This window comes from Bombyx mandarina, chromosome 25 (genome assembly GCF_030267445.1).
Source record: "Bombyx mandarina strain Sakado chromosome 25, ASM3026744v2".
NCBI lineage: Eukaryota > Metazoa > Arthropoda > Insecta > Lepidoptera > Bombycidae > Bombyx > Bombyx mandarina.
In genome coordinates this window covers 6916388-6938923 of record NC_143231.1, presented here as the reverse complement: position 1 = coordinate 6938923, position 22536 = coordinate 6916388, and the positions used below count along the sequence as shown (strand labels likewise).

Genomic DNA, 22536 nt, shown 5'->3' with positions numbered 1-22536 from the left:
TACTATTCGCCGCGACTACCGCTCGACTCCGTGGCTCGCGCCGTCCGTATTCATGCATTTGTTTTGCTCGCCCGCCGCATCGCGCGATTCGCTCGGTACATTTCGCCGGTCGCCCGTGCGCGTGGCTTGTTAGGTACATTTCTATGCTCTTATTTTAGTCGCTAGACGCTTCGCCGTTCGCACCGCGCGAATATTCGTATCGGCGAATGTCCCGTGGCCAGGCTGTGACTTTATTTATCAGGTAGTAAGCAAAATATGTCTCTTATGTAGGTAAATAAAATAAAAAGTTTCAAATGTCTAACCTCGAACTATTTACTTTATAAATATTATCAAACTTAAATTATCAAAATATGCGGGAATCATGCACAGATCCAGGCCATTGCACAACAATATCATATATTTCCATTTGCGGTCCACATACTATTTGGACATGAATAGAAAACCAGCCTTGAGGAACGTTCAAGGTACGTCGCGACGTACCTTGACTTGACAGTTCGCTTACTTCACTCCGGTTAGGAAATTTTTCCAAGGACGTTTGAGTGGAGTTTATTTTTACGACTAATCATACCAAAACGCGCGTTGGAGGTTGAGTCGAGTCGAGTCGAGTTAAGTTCGTGTAAACGACTAAAGATACGGGTGTAAGAGTTCATTCATACTATCTAGAACCACTGCGTTTATCCACAGTGCGTTTCCAGAGATCTTTTTTGTCACATAGCATCCGGCTTTGGTATGAATTTCCCTCTGTGGTTTCGGTTATGTCCCTGGGCGCAACATTCAGGGGCGCTAACAAAAAAACATTCATGCAAAGTTTTGATGGTTTAAAAAAGTAAACTAAGTATAATAACCGGCAAACTTCTTGAGCATTTGTTGACGTAGTGGGGGTAAGTTTGCGCATGGTACACTCACGTGCAAAAACATTACTTACTCTGCGTCATAATTCTATTAAATTATTAAAATCAACATATGTATTTATTTATATATTTATTAGAACACCAACAAAACATATAGGTTAATAATTGTAATAATTTAATCTTGGGGTAAAATAGATATTCCTTATATTAAGTCAAAACTAGAGGTGTTGCCAGGTCTTGGTTCAGTTGAAGCGAAGCTGGTATTTGTAATTTTTTTTTCGTTATCATTATCTTGACCATCATCATCATCACTGTTTTCATCACCCGAGTCGCTATCATCGTGATGAGTCGACATAGGGCTCATCGGCGTAGTTTACAACTCGGTCGATTCGGTCTTCTTTTTTGTCTTAAATTAATTATTTTTTGAAGACATTCGATTCGTAGTAATCGAATGTTACTCTTTTCATTTACCAGCTTCCGATTATTTTCTGTTCTTTTCTTCCATCTGAAGCCTAGCTCTTTCATAATTCGTCGTAAGCTTCATTCCGAGCCATTAAAATTTATATCTTCCTTAAATTTTTCGAAGCCTTTCTACGGTACGGAGTTTCGCTGCTTGTTATATAGTTATTCTGATTACATCTTTTTATTACAGATTGAACGAAACTATCCATTCCGGTAACTTTCTTCTTCCCTGATCTTTTCTTACCCGGAGTCCGAAACACGGCGAGCAAGCCAGAGCCTTTAGCTTCGTTAATAATGCACCTAACAATACTCACTGATGTTTTTGTTGCTTCCGAAGTCTGTTTTAATTTTTCCATATCATTTTTCCCCTGTTTTATAATGAAGCAATATACATCGTACACAATTTTTCTACCCTTTCTTTTAAGTACTACACCAGTTTGTCACGGCATAGTGTATGTTTTATAAAAAATCAACAAACACTCAACAAATAGCAATGGCAACAAAGTCCACAAGCAATTATAACAAATAACTTAACGATTAATAACGATAGACTTTCCACTGTACGCAAGCGTACTTTTGGGAGCAAGCGGAATGAGGGCGCGGTGCGGGACGCAAGGCTCGACTGATCTACCAATAACGCGCTCGATACGATTTCCCCTGCCGTTGCGCCTCACCCTCACCACCAAAGTGATCTAAAATTCGGCTCTGCGCAGTCAAGGTCATTTGCTCAAGAAGTTTGCCGATTACTATAATTATGACGTTATTGTTACAGGACAAACTATTTCCTTATGCTGAAGAAAATGTGAAAGATTTTCTTGATGCCCAGTGGGATGAGGAGGATGTCAAAGAAGCAGTGAACGCTTTGAGGAAGCTTGCTATCGAGGATCAGGAGAAGAGTGTTGAAGGACTGGTTACCATTCCCGGAGAGGTAAGATGATTCAATGACTATTAGTTTATTTGCATCCATCATCTATTTGACATGGTTTCACTGTAATAATGGCATTGCTGACTGTGTTAGCACAATCAAATGATGCCCGAAGATCTTTCATGATAAAAGCTGGTTGCCGCCATTTCTTTGTGATTGAGAGGTTGTAACCTCAATTACGAAGCAATAACGGGTATTACCCTGTTTAAACCGCATTGCATAATTTTTCGCGCAATATCACATGCTCATCGATCAGGAATGAGACATCGAGATTTCGCATTTTAAGGTGGGTGGGTAGTGGGTACCATGTTATAATTTAGCTGTGGTTCAAGTACAACTTGTTAACGCCTTTACTAGGTAATTCATAGATTAAAATAAAATAAAAGATAAAAAATTAATTAAATAACAGTAAAAGCATGAGCTGCCCAATTTTCACAATTATTAAATTTAATTTTTTTACTGTATAATATTAATTTTCAATTCAGGATGCTTCTAAAGAGGATCAAATCGAGGGTCTGGTTAAGAATGTCAAATGGCAGATGTCGTCAGACCGTAAAGTTGCCCCCCTGAAGCAACTCCAGGGGCTTATCTGGAAAAAAGGTTATGATAAGGGAGACATCAAGGGACAGTTAGTTGCTCATTTAAAATTTATAATTGATACAATCTTAAAACTTACATCAAACATATAGTGGACCAAACATTCTGATAGTCTTGTCTATTATGCCTTGACTTGTGTATTGTCTCTTGGTAAAGTCAACAACGGTAGACAACCAGCTGGTGTTGGTGCTGGTTGTCTACTTTAATTACTTCACTGGTACATGTGGTATTCAGTTGTTGACGGAATATCTTATTTATATAGAAATTTTATTTCACAACGTGAATGTCGCCACAGCGTTGAAATGTGAAGTCTGTTTTGTTGTCGAATGGTCGTCCCTTCCTTTGAAACCGGAACGCTTGACTGCTTTCCTGCAGACATAGGAATGATGATGGTACCAAACAATCCGCCACAGTGGTCTCATGTTATACTGTGGTGTGATGTTAAAGTCGTTGAAGGGTTGTTGTAAAAATAATGCCATCATAAAAAATAAATCAACCAAAGACATTGATTTGCTACTGCCAGTGACAGTCAGTGATAGCTTCCTCATTTACTTTACATTACTTACATTATTTGGGTGGCTTCATAATAACCAAACAAAATTTCAATACATTATATATATATCAGCACAAATGATGTAATTTCAGCGTGTACGACGATGTGCTACCGGCTCTTGAACAATGGCGTTCAGTAGAGGGTCATAAGATTTACATCTACTCCTCTGGATCCGTCCAAGCCCAGAAACTTCTTTTTGGCCAGTCATCTGCTGGGGACCTACTTCCTCTCATCGATGGCCATTTCGACACTGCTGTGGGTGCTAAACAGGAAGCTACCAGTTACACTGCCATTGTCGAGAAAATAGGTTGCAAACCTGAGGAAATTTTGTTTTTAACTGATATTGAAAAAGGTAAGTCGTCTTTGGAGAATAGAGTAGATTTACATAGAAATAAATTTTGTGTGCCCTTAATCTTATCCCGCCTCTTTTCTCTGGATAGGGTGACTGGTTTTTGTTAGCTATTCAGAATGAGTTTTTTTACAGTATCTTCAAACTATAATATCATAGGTAGTGCATGATTCGTGGTAGGTGTATTTTAATACGCTTTTAATAGCTTCAGACGTATGTATATTTGTAACTGAATCTTTGAACATGATTTTGACCCCCTTCAAAACGTCGGATTAACTCGAAATTTGGTATACTTATTAAGGACCAAGGACAATTCAATATTAAACAAAGAAAAAAATGAAATTCAACTAAAAAATGATAAATAAATAATAGTTTAAAAAACTAACAAAATACGCTTTTATAGAAAATCCAACTAAAAAATAGAAAACAAATTTTAATAAATTTGAATTTGAAAATAGTGTAAGAAAAAATGTTTTTATTGTAAAAAAAGCGTGTTTTTTAAGTTTTTTTAAACTATTATTTTTAAATTTTATCTGTAGTTACATCGAAGTTGTACCGGATTTCAATAGTTAAAAGTAAAATTAAAATTTGTGCAGAAGCAGAAGCAGCTCGGACTAGCGGAGTGAACGTGGCCCTAGTGAGCCGCGAAGGGAACGCTCCGTTGGCCGAGGGAGCAGCGGCAGCCTACCCTGTACTACACAGCTTCACTCAGCTCACCGTTACTAACAAACGCAAGCCCGACACTCAGGTGCTACGATGACCTTCATATGTACAACCCCAGTAGCGCTTCATGCATGCACTCTGTAGTATAAATATGTAGCCAGATGTTGTGTGAGGTGAGTAGTCTAGTTGGGCAGTGGCATTTTTGTGCTTTTATGCATTCTTTGTAATTCCGTTTATGTATATAATTATCATAAAATGCCTTTGCATTGTTTGCCTTTTAAAATAGCTACTTAGGGGCCATCCATAAAGTACGTCACACGAATTTTAGGACTTTTGAACCCCTCCCCCCCTCCTTGTCACAGGTTGTCACATTTTTATAACCCCCCCCTCCTGATGTGACGTCACACATTTTTTAAATTTATGTATGTATTTCAAAATAATCGAGAGAAAACAGCTATTTTCATTTTTTACTTATTTTTATTAAATAATAATCTAATAAAATCAACATAAACAAAATTCACATACAAACTTTGCGTTTTAGTATTTTAAATTTTAACATGTGACGTCACAAAAGTATTGACCCCCCCATGCCCCTTGTCACACGATGTCACACTTCGGTGATACCCCCCCTCCCCATTAACGTGTGACGTACTTTATGGATGGCCCCTTACTAATATTGCTAGATAAAAAAAATTATGTTCAAATAACAACAAAAATACATAAACATCAATTAAAGCGTTATCTAATCTAATAAAATATATTTTTATATTTAATTTCATAATGCTAATTAAATTGTGAGAACTTGTTTGTAATAAACTCGAAACAATAATTTTGGACAGCCATAAAAGTCAAATATTTTTAGTACTTACAAAGTATTCCATTCATAGACACTAATTTAAAATGGAATTATGAAAAAAATACGCGATATAATTACACTTTATCTACGTGTGCAAAGTTGTCATAGGCATCGTATCTAACTGTAGATTTTTTTCTTGTTTATGTAGAATAATAAATAAATAAAATAATATACGTCGTCATTCTATTCATCATTATCATTGCCTTCCATAGTGACAGTAATCAAGACTCACTTTTCCAATGAATTCCATTTATTAAATTTCAAGTGTACAGCGATAACATCAGAGAACTCCGCTCCGTTCGACTGTTCGAGCCAGAATGTTTTCTGCGACAATAGTCACTCGTATTTTAAAATTTCGAGGTAGCTTAGAATTCTCTTGAATACCGTCACAAGCAGTTGTTTAAATCCGTAATATTAAGGAAACAGTTAACTAATCTTAGTTAACCAAATAGTACCGTTGCACCGACATATATTATTCTTAAGATTTTCCAATATTTTTAATTTACATTTTTAAAATAACAAGTTACTATGAACAGTATTTCATGAAAATTTAGTATGGTCTTTATCCGAAATTCAAAGAGATCAATCTATTGTTGTGATTTATTGCTTGCCACAAATATTACAAGATGTTAACAATTATCAACAATAAATAAGCAATATAGACATCTGATTGTTTTCGTTCACTTGCCTTGATAAATTAATCAAATTATGGCCACAAGTCAATATTGTATAATTTTAGACCCAAATTTGTTTTTGTTTTTTTTTTCGCTCTGTCTTATTTGTTAAAAGAAAATATCAATTTTTAAACAAGAATCCTCTAATATGAAAGATGTTGGTATATGAAAATGTGTATTTTAAACAAATAAACTATTTAAAATTAACAGGCTTATTTTTACTATTTTACATTCATTGTCATATCACAACGTTACTGATATAGTCATTTCTTATCACTACTATATCAATCTGTTGTTTTTTCGGTTAATTTTCGAAAACATAGCTACAGTGAATATGACTGCAAACCTTTAGTGCTCATAACTCATTTGTAAAGAGAAATATAAATTTGAAAATTTTAATACACAAGTAATTGTAATTTTGTTTTTAAAAATTTGTTGTAGTACTTTGGTCTTATCTAACGATTGTGGTTTATTGAAAGTTTTATTGGTTAGGTGTCCATTCAAGTGCAAAAATGTTTTGTTGTGTTAAGTGAAATTTCATTAAATCCAATAGATTTAACAAGATCTATTTTGTGTTTCAGGAAGAAATACCTGCCAAAATACCCAAGACTGATGTTAATGACGATTGTAAAACAAATTCTGAAGAGTTAATAGTAGAAACTACTGCCAAGGATGCTACTGCGGAAAACGCGGCGGAAGAGCCAGAAAAAATGGAAGTTGAAGAATCTGTTGCAGTACCAGCAAATGACTCGACAAAAACAAAGGGAACAAATGATTCCATAGAAACAATTGTTGAAGAGGTAACAGAAACAGAAATTGCTGAGGCCACAGCTATTGATATAGAACCAGTAGTCATTGAAGAAACAGTGGACAAAGCTGAAGAGAAAACAAAGACTGAAAAAATGGAAGAGGATCCCATTCCAGATGTAAAGTCTCTAGAACTCCCTATAGAGAAAGTTTGTACAGAAGCTGCATCTGTTCCAGAGAAAACTACACCTGCAACTATTACTGAAATAGAAGAGGTATTAGATGATAAACAAAACTTAACTGAAGTAGCTGATGTCATTGAGGACATTGAACCTATCGTCGAGGAACCGGAAACAGTTGAAGACATTGAAGAACTAAAAAATGTTGGAGAAGTTTTAGATAAGGAATGTGATGAAATTTTATCTAAAGTACAGGATGTTACTAATCTCGACAGCATTCCTGTGAAACCGTTACTTAACTCAATTCCTGAGGAGACAATGGACACGGAAAATATCGATTCTAATAATATTATTGAAAAAATACTTGAGGCAGAAATGGAACTAGGTGTGCAAGATGGTGCGAAAAGAGAGAGTGAAACTGTAGATGGAGTGGCTAGTTCGAAAATCTCGACAGCAGAAAATTGCGAAAATGAACAACTTATTGTGTCAGACCCCAAGAGTAATGAAAAGGATGTTAGTGAAAAAACAGTACCTTTAGAAAATACAGAAAGTAATCCTATTGAGAAAACTGATGACCGCAAAGCAGAACCGTCTGAAGAACTAGCCATTGAAAGCCAAAATAAAGAAGAAGAAATTAAAATGAAAACAGAGGAGAATATAAGGGAAGAGACTGTTGAAAGAACAGAAGTAGTTGATAACCAGGAACAGAACAAAGTCGAGGAAGACGAACAGTCCGCAGACAATGACAAAAAAATAGGCGAACACAGAAAAGAAATTATCGAAAGTGTGCCACAAATCGAAAAGGAAACAACAAAACTGGATACAAACGAAAGAAGTGCGGCTTCTGAAAGTAAAGAAGTAGAAGAAACGAAAATGGAACAAGAGCTAGTGACAGATAATAATATACCAGAAGCGACCAATACAAACAATGTTCAAGCAATTTGTGCCAATGAAACAGAAGCTACTGATACGACAGTGGAAAAAGTAGACGAAGTTAAAGTAGAAAGTGATAATGACGCACAAGTTAACGGAAACTCTGCGAATGGTAATGATAAAGTAAACTTAAACGGTGATTCGGCTAAAGATGAAGAATTAAATGCACGACTGTCCGCGGAAAACGGTAAAGAAGTGAATGGTGCCAATGGCGATGTGGCTGAGCAAGTAAATACCGACAAAAAATCAGAGACTGAAATCTCTGAAATTAAAGTAAAGACAGTCGCAGCTGAAGAATCTTGCAATGATCCAGTAGAGCAACCGTCGGTAGCATAAGATGACTTTGTGAGTGAATCATAACATTCTTATTATTTTACACAGGGTAAGTTTTTGGCCGTCCATTTCCGTAACATTTCAACGTAGCAACGATTAGGGGGTTGGTGCTTCCCGCTTCCGTAGGTTTAACCCGCGATTCCCTACAAGTGACCCCTGGGTGGTGCTAAACGGGAGCCGAAAACATAACCGGTGGTAGGACCTAGTCCGACTGGCTGGCGACCACCCTCCAACTAGAGTCCGCCGCCAAATAGCCTAGCTGTGTTCCGGCGTGTGGATGGTGAGCCAGTTCTATCCCTTTCCTTTCCCCTTCCTTGTTGGGGGTGAGTCTTGGTGACGCCTGGAACTTGCGGAGCAGACGTGCGTGCGAACTCACGGGGCGTGATTGTTTGACGGGGGTATAGGGAGACCCAGTGAAACGGTACCCGCTGCCGCCCGCCGGTCAGTAGGGGACCTGAACCCGGGTGTCTCTACTAAACTCCGCCCCGGGAAGCTGTCCCGCCAACCGGTGTAAAATCCTGTCGTGCGGTCGTCGTGCCGGAGTCGGAGACCGGAGTGGATCCCGGCGATCGCACGCAGAGTGGACTGGGGGCCCTTCCATGCCCTGCGTCAGTCTCTCACGCAACCCGTGGTTGAGCGCGTACTATGTTCCGCGCTTCATTCAGGTGTTACCTCGATCTCACCTCCAACATCCTACCTCTCCTAATCCTACTCTCCGAAAATTTAAAATCATGAAGTCGACAAAGAAAAAGAAAAGGGTTTCACAGGCGGTTCCCCATTCCACATTTAATGTGGATTTCAGCAATGTCAGGGGCCTACATAGCAACCTTGACGCCGTACACCACCACCTTGAGACGGCGCAGCCTGCCCTGCTTTTTTTAACGGAGACGCAGATATCTGCTCCGGATGATACCTCATACCTTGAATACCCCGGCTACGTATTGGAGCACAACTTCCTGCGTAAAGCCGGGGTGTGCGTATTCGTCCGGGCTGATGTCTGTTGTCGCCGTCTTCGGGGCCTCGAACAACGGGACCTGTCCCTCTTGTGGCTGCGCGTAGATCACGGGGGCCGTAGCCGAATCTACGCGTGCCTGTACAGGTCCCACAGCAGTGATGCAGGTTCAGCTCTGTTTGAGCATGTGCAAGAGGGGACTAACCGCGTGCTTGAGCAGTACCCATCTGCGGAGGTGGTGGTTCTTGGAGACTTTAACGCTCATCACCAAGAGTGGTTGGGGTCCAGAACCACTGACCTCCCGGGTCGGACTGCCTACGATTTCGCCTTGGCCTACGGCTTCTCCCAGCTGGTGACACAGCCCACCCGTGTCCCAGATATCGAGGGGCACGAGCCTTCTTTGTTGGACCTTCTGCTGACCACAGATCCGGCCGGATACAGTGTGGTGGTCGACGCTCCGCTTGGATCGTCTGATCACTGCCTTATTCGTGCTGCCGTACCACTCTCTCGTCCTGATCGTCGAACGACGACCGGGTATCGAAGAGTTTGGCGGTATATGTCAGCAGATTGGGATGGATTGCGTGAATTTTACGCATCCTACCCATGGGGGCGGTTCTGCTTTTCCTCTGCTGATCCTGACGTCTGTGCGGACCGTCTTAAAGACGTGGTGCTCCAGGGGATGGAATTGTTTATTCCCTCCTCTAAAGTGCCCGTTGGGGGTCGCAGCAGACCCTGGTATAACAATGCCAGCAGGGATGCTGCACACCTCAAGCGGTCCGCATACGTGGCATGGGATAATGCCAGGAGACGTCGGGATCCTAACATCTCAGGGGAAAGGCGGAAATATAACGCCGCTTCCAGGTCCTACAAGAAGGTGATTGCCAAGGCAAAGTCGGAGCACGTCGCTAGAGTTGGCGAGCGATTGAAGAGCTATCCCTCCGGGAGCCGTGCTTTTTGGTCGCTCGCCAAAGCTGCAGAAGGAAACTTTTGCAGGTCAAGTCTCCCACCACTGCGCAAGTCCGATGACAATCTGGCCCACAGCGCGAAAGAGAAGGCTGACCTTCTGGTCAAACTCTTCGCCTCGAACTCGACTGTGGACGACGGGGGTGCCACACCACCGAACATCCCCCGGTGTGATAGCTCCCTGCCGGATATCTGCTTCACACAGTGTGCAGTCAGGCGGGAGCTCCGACTCCTGGACGTCCATAAGTCGAGTGGGCCAGACGGCATCCCCGCAGTGGTTTTGAAAACGTGCGCCCCTGAGCTGACACCTGCGCTAACGCGTTTGTATCGCCTCTCTTATTGCACTAACAGGGTTCCGTCTTCATGGAAGACCGCCCACGTCCACCCTATCCCCAAGAAGGGTGACCGGTCGGACCCATCGAGCTACAGGCCTATCGCGATAACTTCCTTGCTTTCCAAGGTGATGGAGCGAATAATAAATACACAACTCCTGAAGTATCTTGAGGATCGCCAGCTGATCAGTGACCGACAGTACGGTTTCCGTCACGGTCGCTCAGCTGGTGATCTTCTTGTATACCTTACTCACAGGTGGGCTGAAGCCTTGGAGAGCAAGGGCGAGGCTCTTGCTGTGAGCCTTGATATCGCGAAGGCCTTCGACAGGGTCTGGCATAGGGCACTTCTGTCGAAGCTACCATCTTACGGAATCCCCGAGGGTCTCTGCAAGTGGATCGCTAGCTTTTTGGATGGGCGGAGCATCACGGTCGTTGTAGACGGTGACTGTTCTGATACCATGACCATTAACGCTGGCGTTCCACAGGGTTCGGTGCTCTCCCCCACGCTTTTCATCCTGTATATCAATGACATGCTGTCTATTGATGGCATGCATTGCTATGCGGATGACAGCACGGGGGATGCGCGATATATCGGCCATCAGAGTCTTTCTCGGAGCGCGGTGCAAGAGAGACGATCAAAACTTGTGTCTGAAGTGGAGAACTCTCTGGGGCGAGTCTCCGAATGGGGTGAATTGAACTTGGTTCAATTCAACCCGATAAAGACACAAGTTTGCGCGTTCACTGCGAAGAAGGACCCCTTTGTCATGGCGCCGCAATTCCAAGGAGTATCCCTGCAACCTTCCGAGAGTATCGGGATACTTGGGGTCGACATTTCGAGCGATGTCCAGTTTCGGAGTCATTTGGAAGGCAAAGCCAAGTTGGCGTCCAAAATGCTGGGAGTCCTCAACAGAGCGAAGCGAAGCGGTACTTCACGCCTGGACAAAGACTTTTGCTTTATAAAGCACAAGTCCGGCCTCGCATGGAGTACTGCTCCCATCTCTGGGCCGGGGCTCCCAAATACCAGCTTCTTCCATTTGACTCCATACAGAGGAGGGCCGTTCGGATTGTCGATAATCCCATTCTCTCGGATCGTTTGGAGCCTCTGGGTCTGCGGAGGGACTTCGGTTCCCTCTGTATTTTATACCGTATGTTCCATGGGGAGTGCTCTGAGGAATTGTTCGAGATGATACCAGCATCTCGTTTTTACCATCGCACCGCCCGCCACCGGAGTAGAGTTCATCCATACTACCTGGAGCCGCTGCGGTCATCCACAGTGCGTTTCCAGAGATCTTTTTTGCCACGTACCATCCGGCTATGGAATGAGCTCCCCTCCACGGTGTTTCCCGAGCGCTATGACATGTCCTTCTTCAAACGAGGCTTGTGGAGAGTATTAAGCGGTAGGCAGCGGCTTGGCTCTGCCCCTTGCATTGCTGAAGTCCATGGGCGACGGTAACCACTCACCATCAGGTGGGCCGTATGCCCGTCTGCCTACAAAGGCAATAAAAAAAAAAAAAAAAAAAAGATTTAGTTACAGTCTTGAGTACAGTGACCACTGATGAGGACAAGCATGAGTAACCAGTATTTTTTTTAAATAATAACAAGGTTATTAAATGAGTGTTTACCGTTAGTGCTAGTCTTTGAATCTACATCTTGGAAATTGTGATCGATACACTACTAAAAACTTACCCTGGGTAAATTGTTTCTCAAAGTTAACGATAAACAGTTATACAGTTGTTAATCCAAGTTCTAGTGTAGAGATTTTAATAAATTTCAATATGTCCAGTAATTATTTCATTATTTCAGTACATAGCGAGAACAGCAGGGCGTCGCAACATTGTTGGTTCACCTTGGAAGAGTGACAAGACTGAGGTTGCTTCCGCGCTAATCGACAACACTTCCTAGTTTATATGTGTATTGAAATTTCAATGTGTGCCGTGGGCAGTGACAGATAGTGTGCACTCACAATTTCCATTCTCTATTTAAAAATTCTTAGTACTATTACCTTGATAATACTCGTAATAATGTCTATCAATCATTTTAGCATGCCTAACCTAAGTGTGCATATTTTCATGAGTGTCTGTTAGATAATTTTCTGACGTGAGCTGGACCTTTGCGCTTTTCTTACTAATCGGCAGATTACAAGAATTTTGACGAAACTTTTAAATATTTTGATTTGACTAGCACATACTCTTGTGTGCCTCCAGTGTTGATCTTTAATGTTCAGTAGAGTCGTTGTAAATAACATACTCATAATCCATTTATGGAATACGGCAAATGATTACCACTAAAATGAATGTATGCGACTAAAGTGAAATATATCAATCAGTATTTAGGTTACATTTTAAAAATTTAATATCTCATGGAGTGGATGTGCGAAAAGTTTGCTGTTTATGGAAAAACTGAATTGTCTAATATGTATTTGATGTCGTTTCTGTTTAGGCAAATTTACTTGTAGAGAGGCCTAAAATGAATTAAGGCGTAGTGCATACGGTCTGTCCCTGCTTCTCGTATTTTGACTTAGGTAAGTTCTTATTCGTAAGTATTAACTGTATTGTGATTTTTAATTATCGTGTATATCTAACAATTCGATTTCATTAATCCCACTGCCAAACGTTCGTATTTTCATTTGCAATTGGTTAGCAGATTTGTTGAAGTAATATTTTTGTCTATACCTTTTAGTTAGATTTGCGGGAATGAATTGAATACAAATTTATGAATATAAAAACTGTACTCATATGTAAGTAGAGAATAGTGCATGATGTATTAAGAAGGTTTGCGAAACTAGAAATTGCCATGTATACTGTGTGCGAGGGCCGGTGCTACTGTGATATAATTGACTACAAGAAGACTGTTTTATTTATTTCGTGATTGTATCGCAAGGCTGTGCTAGGGTTTATTGAATGCGGGATCTGTATAGATTAGTTTTTATATTAATTTCGGTTATAATTTTTCATTTAAAGGCACCGGTGTTTAAGTATCGCGACTGTCTTGTAAGGAATAATGGATTTAATGAAACGAAAATTGTATTTTTTTTTTCGAGACTAGAAAAGGATTTATAAAATTTTGATGTTTTGATTTAAGATATTTCCTTATTAGCAGAAAATAGAAAATGTTCAAGTAATTTTCAGTATGAATTTGTGTAGCAGGTTGTAGGGTGCGAGTCAGTAGGGGTGTATTCTACCAGGTTGCTTATCTGAGTCACGAATCAATCTTTGCATTGTTTCAAAACCTTTATGTCTACGGGCTCTGATTGCCCTACGAAATAAAATACGTTATATTTTGTAACCGCAACTATACATATACTTATTGCAAACCAATTTGCAATGAAAATACGATTTACCTACTTCTTTAGACTGATTTTTTACTATTGATACACACTTACCCAAAAACTGTTGATTCATATTCCGGAGCGATTCCTGTGGGTGTATCAACATTTTTGTAATGTTTATTATTTAGCTTATATAATAATACTTCCATAATTATTTTATTACCTGTATTTTTCTATATTGGTAACTGATGTTAGTGTCATGTCAGTCATTTTCGGAGAAGGAGTACGAGAGTTGTATAATTAATTAAGAGAAGCATTTAAAAAATAAGTTCATACCTTTTTTATTGTAATAATGAACGAGAAATCTCAAAACTAATTGAAATGTATTTAGTTTTTACTGTCAAAACTAATGACATTAAATATAATGGACGTAGAAATATTTTTTTCGATTATTTTTTTCCTCTTTAAATCTTCACCTTTCAAACTGTTATGTTACTTACTTTAAGTAATAAAAGAACACATTCCATTAAGATAAAAACGAGAGGACATCAGCCCCAAACACATCGTTCTGTCTCAAGGATGAAAAGCCCATATCCTAAAAGCTGAACGTTTATATGAAAGGAAGATTTCTCATTGCGATAACTTATGTGTAATACTATCGAATACCTACTTCATCTTAACTACTACAAGCAAATACGATAGTAATGTGGGATAGCGTACGTGCAGGCCACGGTTGCGTGCCTACGTCAGCCGCGAAATTTTGCTGTTATCATGTGGATATTTAACTAGACGGTTTCGCGGGGAATACCCCGAATTATCGATACTTTGGCCATATTTCGACTTCACTCGACGCATTATAAACTGAGGCTTCGAGTCATAAATCATATTTATCTGTCTGTCTCGCTACCACTTACAGGTCTTATGGAGAGGTCTAGTGATGTGCGTAAGAATTGTAGCATATCGATAACCGGATAGGTACGATCGATGTGATAAATTATGTTAAGTATTCATAAGAATAATTTTTCGTTATCTGAAAATAAAATATTTTAATTTGTAAGATAAAATGTTTGTTTTGACGTAATCTTAGAGAAACTATAAGATCGTAATGTGTCTTTCAAAAGGGCCGTTTTTTTATCTTTTCTAGGGATATTTCTTAGTTCTTCAAAAATCTTCATCCGTGTTTTGCCCATCTGTGTAATCGACCCCGAATCGTATCTAAGTATCGATAACTGGTTGCATTGCGTGCACATTCCTACTATCAGTGAAATTTATTGCCCGACGACTCTTAAAATGCGTACACGAGAGCTTAGTATAGTTACATTACACCACTTAACTCCGAGATCGAAGATTGCACTAGTAAGTTATCCTTGTCCGTTCTGAAATTACCTTGCAATTGTCTACCGCTCTGAGTCTTCATTGATTCGAGAGTGCTTGAATGCTCCGTCACTGCCATTTTATTTTTCCCCTACCTACGTTGATAGCCTTAAGAGGCTATTTCAGCTTCTCCTTGACGTGTCGGATCGGATCGGAAACGCGACCCACTGAGAAGATCCAGCGAGAAACTCAGTGGGCGTCTGCAATAAGAAGTACACGTAGAGCTACCACGTTAGATGTGTGGCTCCATGGATTATAAGGACGAGCAGTAGTCTACATTGATGATACAGTGAGACTGCAGTTATCGAAGAAAGTAAGGTCTTCAGAGTGCCAGGTTTTGCTCGATAGATTGATGGTTCGAATATTGTTGGTATGATTAAGGTCTTGCGTTGTAGGTAGAAGAATCTAAAAATAATTAGTGCTGCATCCTATGCTAATTTTCTGAACTAGTCAGTTTTCTTTCCTTTCTCGCGCCGTTTCCTCACTGCTGAGGGTCTTGACCATCATGTTTCAACAGGAGCTTAGTCAAGGCAGTTTTAGATTACCAGAAAAGACTTAATCAAATGCCTGTAGACGTAACTAATTTTTTGACCGAGTGCTTGCAGCCCATCAGCTAAGCTAACAAACCATTGATAAGCTTGGGTTCCAATTTCAGTTTTGAAAGGCGTTAATTGGTGCTTACTTTGGTTGGATATCAGAAATATTTTATTATTATTATAATTGTGAAAAATCTTATAAAATAGATTTTCCAGTGACAAGTTGATACGTGTGCGTTTTTGTACTTCTACTAAAATTAGGTACCGCCAAAATACGCAGTTGAGTATTTATTCTCTACGAATAATTCAATTTGAAGTCGACGTGGCCTAATGGATAAGACGTCCGGTGCGTTCGTGTTGATCGATGCACCGGTGTTCGAATCTCAGGCGGGTACCAATTTTTCTAATGAAATACGTACTCAACAAATGTTCACGATTGATTTCCACGGTGAAGGAATAACATCGTGTAATAAAAATGAAACCCGCAAAATTATAATTTGCGTAATTACTGGTGGTAGGACCTCTTGTGAGTCCACGTGGGTGGGTACCACCACCCCGTCTATTTCTGCCGTGAAGCAGTAATGCGTTTCGGTTTGAAGGGTGGGGCAGCCGTTGTAACTATACTTGAGACCTTAGAACTTATATCTCAAGGTGGGTGGCGCATTTACGTTGTGTATGTCTATGGACTCCAGTAACCACTTAACACCAGGTGGGATGTGAGCTCGTCCACCCATCGAAGCAATAAAAAGAAATAGAAAAATGTACGAAAACAATGCGTATAAAACATAGTTTTAAATAAAATGATTCACAGTAAAAGTAACAGAAGGTCAACAGTAAATTGAATTCGGCACAAGCGGGTAGTTGTATCGAGTATTGAGTGAGGTGATGTGGAGGTTATGAATACAAAAGGTATAGAATGCGCAGCATTGCGGTCGTGAAACGGAACGCTACGGACACGAACCGGCGCGCGGTGACTGCAGGGTGTCTATTCTGTAATATCACTTTATTCGACTTTTCGGATTTTTAACGTTATTGTTTGAATTAAAATCGTAGGAGCTGGTTCTATGTTTTTCAGTACTATAGGATTAGGCACGTTATTTTCCTTTGTAATAGTAGCGGTCTTTACACACTGTGAGCCCACAAGGAAAGTCACTACCGTCGTGCTTAAATCTGCCAAGAAGCATTGGCGTTCCGGTTGATGTAATTAATACTCGTACAATTGAAAATTAGACTTATGTCTCAAGTTAGGTGGCAGCATTGATGTTATGATGTCAATGTATTTGAATGAGAAAAGCAGCAATTTGTTAATCTAGTTCTAGAGCAATAAAAATATGTCATTTGGCAACTATGTTTTTCTATGTTTTAATACTATATGAGTAATGATATGTAATAAGTCTATGAATAAATAATCTAATTAGCAAAGATATATTAGACTATATTGTTCAACACTTGATATATTGTTTAAGTCATCAATGCATAATGCCGTTGAAACCGTTATCTCGTTCAGAATTGAATATGAGGTTGAGCAAAAAATAAACTCGTAATATTCATGTATTTATTACAAATAATCTCGAATCTTCAGTACCATTTCATAATCGATATAATGTCTATAGGTACCGATTATAAGTACCGGACGCGGGTTGACGTCACGGATTCTTGTGTATGCGCAGTTCGCTGCCTGTGAATCACGCGACGATGTGTCACCACTCAACGCCGACGCCGACGCTTGTTTTCGACGCTCTTTACATCCATTGCAGTGGAGATACTTGCCACTTCTGGGAACATGTTCTGTTTGAAAGTTTGTTGTCCATTGTGAGCTCTTGATACCTGCTCGGTATATTGGTCAGCGATAAAAGAAATATAAGATATGAATGCACAAAATCACTGATTTTCTATCTCTTTCTTTTATCAGGTGAGAGAGATGGCACAAGCAGGCACTAAGGGTTTTTGGTGCCACCAATTTAAGAGGCCGTAATTCTAAAACTGGCTAATATCAGTTTTCTACGTTACCTGATAATTAGGTACTTTTCTTTTGTCTTCCAGAATCTTGATGGGGAGCAATCAAAAGAGATGAGGAAAAAATACATAATTATTATAATATTCGGTTAAAATTGTTTTCGTATCTTTCTCTAGGTACGAAATTTAACTGAAAATAAGCGGGAAAACAGTCACAAGTCACAACCAAACAACATGACCTTGCCAAGTTTGGCGAACTGCAAACACTCAGTTGTTTGTGCCGACTAAAAATATGTATATCAGAAACGTTTGTGTATTTCTGGAAACAGTCTAAGTATAGTAAAATCAATAAACCTACAACCTGGTGATATTAAAACTATGAAATTTTGATTCAGTGCATAGTTCTTTTCGACCGAATCAACGATCGAGAGTGTTGTGAATAAAAATGACTGGAAAGCACGGAGTAGCTGTGAGGCAACCGGTATAGCTGTCGTAGCCGGCTGGCGGGCTTGTATTTTTATGTAACTCGTTAGGTACTCCGGCGGGTTGCGCCATGACACACGGCTCCGATCGAATCCGCGCTCAATCCGAGACTCATACTCACTCGGTATGAGGAAAACGGAGCCGTTTGGAGGACACCAGCTAACTCGGTTATGAATTAAATACTAATTTTTCGTGGGTGTGTTTTTTGCGTGGGTCGTTTATTGCTTTCAAGGTATATTCTTAGGGAGGATCTTATTTCCAGCGCCGGGTGCTTAAAAATATATAAAAGTTTTGCCAGAAATCGATCTTACGTCCTTATTGTCCTGCATTCAAACAGATAAACATATTGCGTTTTGTGACATTCAATAAATGTGACTGTCTTATAAAACTTGCTATTTTGAAGCAGATATGAATGTACTGTCCACTCTTTTAGTACTTGTGCACCCGTGTCATTGACAATGTCAGTAAATGATAACCTGCTTCAAAACATACGCCCCTGAATATTGCAGGCTACTTCTAAAACGATGCAGTATTGGTGTAGGTATATATTTTTCCTATCCGTGAATGCGAACTCTTTGAAGCATTTTAATTTCGTAGCAAGTACAGTGTGCTTAGTGAATTTTTCTAACGTTCTCGATAGCGTAAAAGTTAACCCAATTTTGTATGCAGTTGGAACAGCGCCTCTAACGGCAAACGTAGGCAAACGATCCCATTCCATACAAATAGGAGCTAACTTTTACGCTATCGAGAACGTTAAAAAACTCGCACTAATCACACTGAACGCTCTAAGCCTCGGCCGCGCGTACTAACTACACTTATCTACTCTACTACTATCTACCTACTACGTTTATATCAGGCGGGCGCCGACCCATGTTCAGCCGTGAAACGATCCACGAGCAGGGGCTTATTTTCCAGGGTTCAAACTATTTCCATCTCGAATTTCATCCCAATCTGTGCCGTCGGTTAGGCGTGAAAATGTAACAGACAGAGTATCTTTCTTATTTATAATAATAGTATGATGCATTTTTGGAATAGGAGTGAAAAGGGAGAAGAAATGAGAAGAAAAACCGGCACTCTGCCTCAGTTATATTTATGTTGATATATATTCAACGTAATTAAATCAGTCGTTTACCACATTTTAACAAGGTCTTAATAAACAAATTTTATGAATTGCAAAAATAATTATAATTAATAAAAATTTTAAAACAGATTAATCGATAGAAAACCGCACAAAAAACTTATGTATGTAGGAGAACTTAATGCCACGGAGCATCCAGCTAATCTTGGTATTATGACAATATCTTCGCTTAAAAAACAACTGTTGATTTTCTGACATCAGTAAATTTATTACGATTCAAGTTATGTACCGTTCTTATTATTAGGTCTCGATAAACGTAGCCAGATTTACGTCATACTCATTTTACGTAACCACTTCTGACTCCTGTAAAACCCTTGTACTTTGTTTGAGTTTTGTTATGAAACAAATATTTAAATAAACACATTGGAATGACGTTCGAGCACACTGAACTCTGACGACAAAAAATTTTGGAAAAGCTTCTATATTATCAACTCATAAACCGCGATACGAACGATAAGCATTCAATTTAACATTAAATTAATAACACACGGAATCACGTCATAAGTGACGTATGTATTGTCGATATATGCATTGACAAGCATGTAATTTTATCGGGTTTCATTTTATATTAGAAATGGAAGACGTCATAGAGACGAAAAACAAGAACGCCTAAAGAACTCAGTCGTAAACAAACAAACTTACGGTTCTTTGGTTGTTCGCGTCGATGGAAGCTCTGTATGTAGCAAAGCATAATAATAAGCCGAAATGCAACGCTCTTAGCGGCTTAGCTTAGAGGCCGATGCGTCCCTGTACCCTTGGGCACCGCCCCGACGTCCTCCGCAACGCGACCCTTGCGCCCTCTGGTGCCCTATCGTCCTTGCAGAAACAGGGACGCACTGGAAGAAATTTTAAAACAAGCGAATTATATTTAGTAGGGACTTACAAATTTGAGGACAATGCTATACTGGTGATAGGACGTTTTGTAAGTCCGCATGGGTAGGTACCACCACCTTGCCTAATTCTGCCGTGAAGCAGTAATGCGTTTCGGTTTGAAGGGTAGGGCAGTCGTTGTAACTATACTGAAACCTTAGTACTCATATCTCATCATAGGTGGCGGCATTTACGTTGTAGATGTCTATGGGCTGCAGTAACCACTTAACACCAAGTAGACCGTGAGATCGTCGACCCATCTAAGCAATAAAAACTTTTTTTTTGTTTATAAATAAAACTTGTACTATATATGAAATAAATGTCGTTGTATAGTAAAAACTAACATCAAGCTATACACGATTTGATCTTATTCGCTTATATTTATCTTAAGCTTATCGTAAATTTCCTTAAAAATAATAATCTTACATTTAAAATGCAGTCATGAAAACTTCAAATAAAATTTTCGAAATTTTGAAAAAAGCTTTCTTAGTTCTTCCCTGCGCCTACCCTCTGCGTTCATCGAGCCATTGTACCTACCGCTATCAATTTAACAAACTCAGCAGTGTACGCTGAAGTTTCGATATTAGAAATGCAGCAACACTGATGAGTGGTCTAGTCTCCAGTAACAAGATTTTTTTTCCTTTGTAGCAATTCTCATTCAGTTTTCCAATGATTACGTTATTTTTTGGATTAATCTGTTTTACTCGTAAATGTATGTAAACCGTGTTATGTATATTATCAGTTGCCATTCTGAAAACAATGAATAATATCGGTAATAGTGTACTCTGCCTTTGGATGGCACACCATAACTCTCAGACACAGTCCACTGAGTTTCTCGCCGGATCTTCTCAGTGGATCGCGTTTCCGATCCGGCGGTAGATTCTGCGAAGCACGGCTCTTGCTAGGGTTCGCGTTAGCAACGTCGTCAGGTTTGAGCCCCGTGAGCTCACCTACTAGTTAAGGTTACGCTCGAATACCCTCTCAAGGCTACCAGCTTATGTAGGAAAAATAAAGATGGCACTTATCAATTTGGGAAACATTTTTAATTGCTGTTATCAGTGATTTGAAGTAAACGATTCTAGCTTAACGCGGTTCATTGAACCGACTCCCCGGCAAACGTTCGGCTTGAGTTAAACTTGATTCAAGAACACTGCGTGTCTCGGTAATTCAAGTGATATGTATACTGATTAATATTACTAACCTACAGTTTAGTACTGGTTCTCGGCGGGTTATCAGTACGATGAATTAACGATGAACCAACTGCACACAGTGAAAACGAAATGATATCAAAACGAGTGGAAAACGATTAGTGAGATATATAATTGAATTTAATTCGGTTAAAAATACCTGGATGAGAAGCGGACTTTTTCAAGTTCGATTAGAAATATTCATACTAAACCAAAAAATATATAACCTGCTCTAAAAAATTGAATTTATATAAGAAGAATTTCATAATTTTTTTCAGTCGTTAGTAGAGGTACATGCACGGAATGTTGTAATTAATTAATATTTCGTTATAATACTAGACCATTGCATTAAATTTCGTAAATAGTATTTAACTTCTAAAATTAATTAGAGTTTCATCATTAATTCAGCATAAAAAAAAAAAAAATTTTTTTTTAATTTGTTAATGGAGCCCATGGACATCTACAACGTAAATGCGCCACCCACCTGGAGATATAAGTTCTAAGATCTTAGTATAGTTACAACGGCTGCCCCACCCTTCAAACCGAAACCGCTTACTGCTTCATGGCAGAAATAAGCAGGGCGGTGGTACCTACCCGCGCGGACTCACAAAATGTCCTACCACCAGTAGAAATAGTTCCATAAATCCAAAATAGATAGACAAAATGCGATTCCTAAGACAAAGATAGTAAAAATACGTTAGAAAATTGTAATTTAACAAGGCTTATAGAACAAATATAGCGTAGAAATTGCATGAAATGTGATCTATATAGAAATGATTGAGATTAGCCGTTTTGCGCGCATCACGCAAAAACGATTGGATAAATTTATATATTTGTTTTTAGTTGCCGTTTTTAGACTTTATCTCTTAATTTAATGTGAGGATTACAGTTTTGTGCGGAATAAGCGGTGTTATTCGTTTTCTGAATCGCGAATATGATTAAATCATTTGGCGTAAAATGAAAAAGCATTTTTATGCAATCATATAGCGAATAAATCAGTTAAGACCAAACAAATCAATAATTTTTTTCCTCCATTCGAATCAAGCGATTTATCTTTTTGTGATTGTTAACTATTTACCTGCTTTAGTCTTAGAGTATATAATAAAAACACACCGTAAACAGTTTGAAAGCTTAAACAATACGTATTATATTAATTGAATCGAGAATCTTGAGCTCTGTCGAAAACTATAGTTTGATTTGAAATCAGTAGACGCGCGGGATTTTTGGTTTTCAGAGAAAGCGACAGGCGACCAGCGGCTAGCTGATTTCGCTTTACATTACTGTTCCACAAAATATAAAAGAAAAAAAAACATGCAATGACGCCAATATTAGAAATTGAAAAAAAAAAAATGTTT

The 22536-nt window shown here is 39.3% G+C and overlaps 1 protein-coding gene and 1 long non-coding RNA gene across 3 annotated transcripts in view; one reads left to right on the top strand and one right to left on the bottom strand.

Annotated features, from left to right (window-relative positions):
- Enoph (enolase-phosphatase E1) overlaps positions 1 to 14074 on the top strand; it is a 37199-nt gene extending 23125 nt beyond the window's left edge. The window contains exons 18-24 of the mRNA XM_089738659.1: positions 586 to 600; positions 2086 to 2241; positions 2724 to 2866; positions 3481 to 3740; positions 4334 to 4485; positions 6512 to 8134; positions 12173 to 14074. Of these exons, the coding sequence (XP_089594785.1) occupies positions 586 to 600; positions 2086 to 2241; positions 2724 to 2866; positions 3481 to 3740; positions 4334 to 4485; positions 6512 to 8125 (2340 nt within the window). The 3' untranslated portion in view covers positions 8126 to 8134; positions 12173 to 14074. The remainder of the gene's footprint in view (positions 1 to 585; positions 601 to 2085; positions 2242 to 2723; positions 2867 to 3480; positions 3741 to 4333; positions 4486 to 6511; positions 8135 to 12172) is intronic.
- Positions 14075 to 17088: 3014 nt separating this feature from the next.
- On the bottom strand, positions 17089 to 21586 carry LOC149499855 (uncharacterized). 2 transcript variants are annotated; one of them, XR_016325419.1, is made up of 3 exons: positions 21196 to 21586; positions 19767 to 19960; positions 17089 to 17374 (listed from the first exon to the last, which is right to left on the bottom strand). It is a non-coding gene; the product is annotated as an uncharacterized LOC149499855 (long non-coding RNA). The 2 variants fall into 2 exon arrangements; XR_016325418.1 differs by lacking the exon at positions 21196 to 21586 and adding an exon at positions 20532 to 20684.
- Between the last annotated feature and the right edge of the window lie 950 nt (positions 21587 to 22536).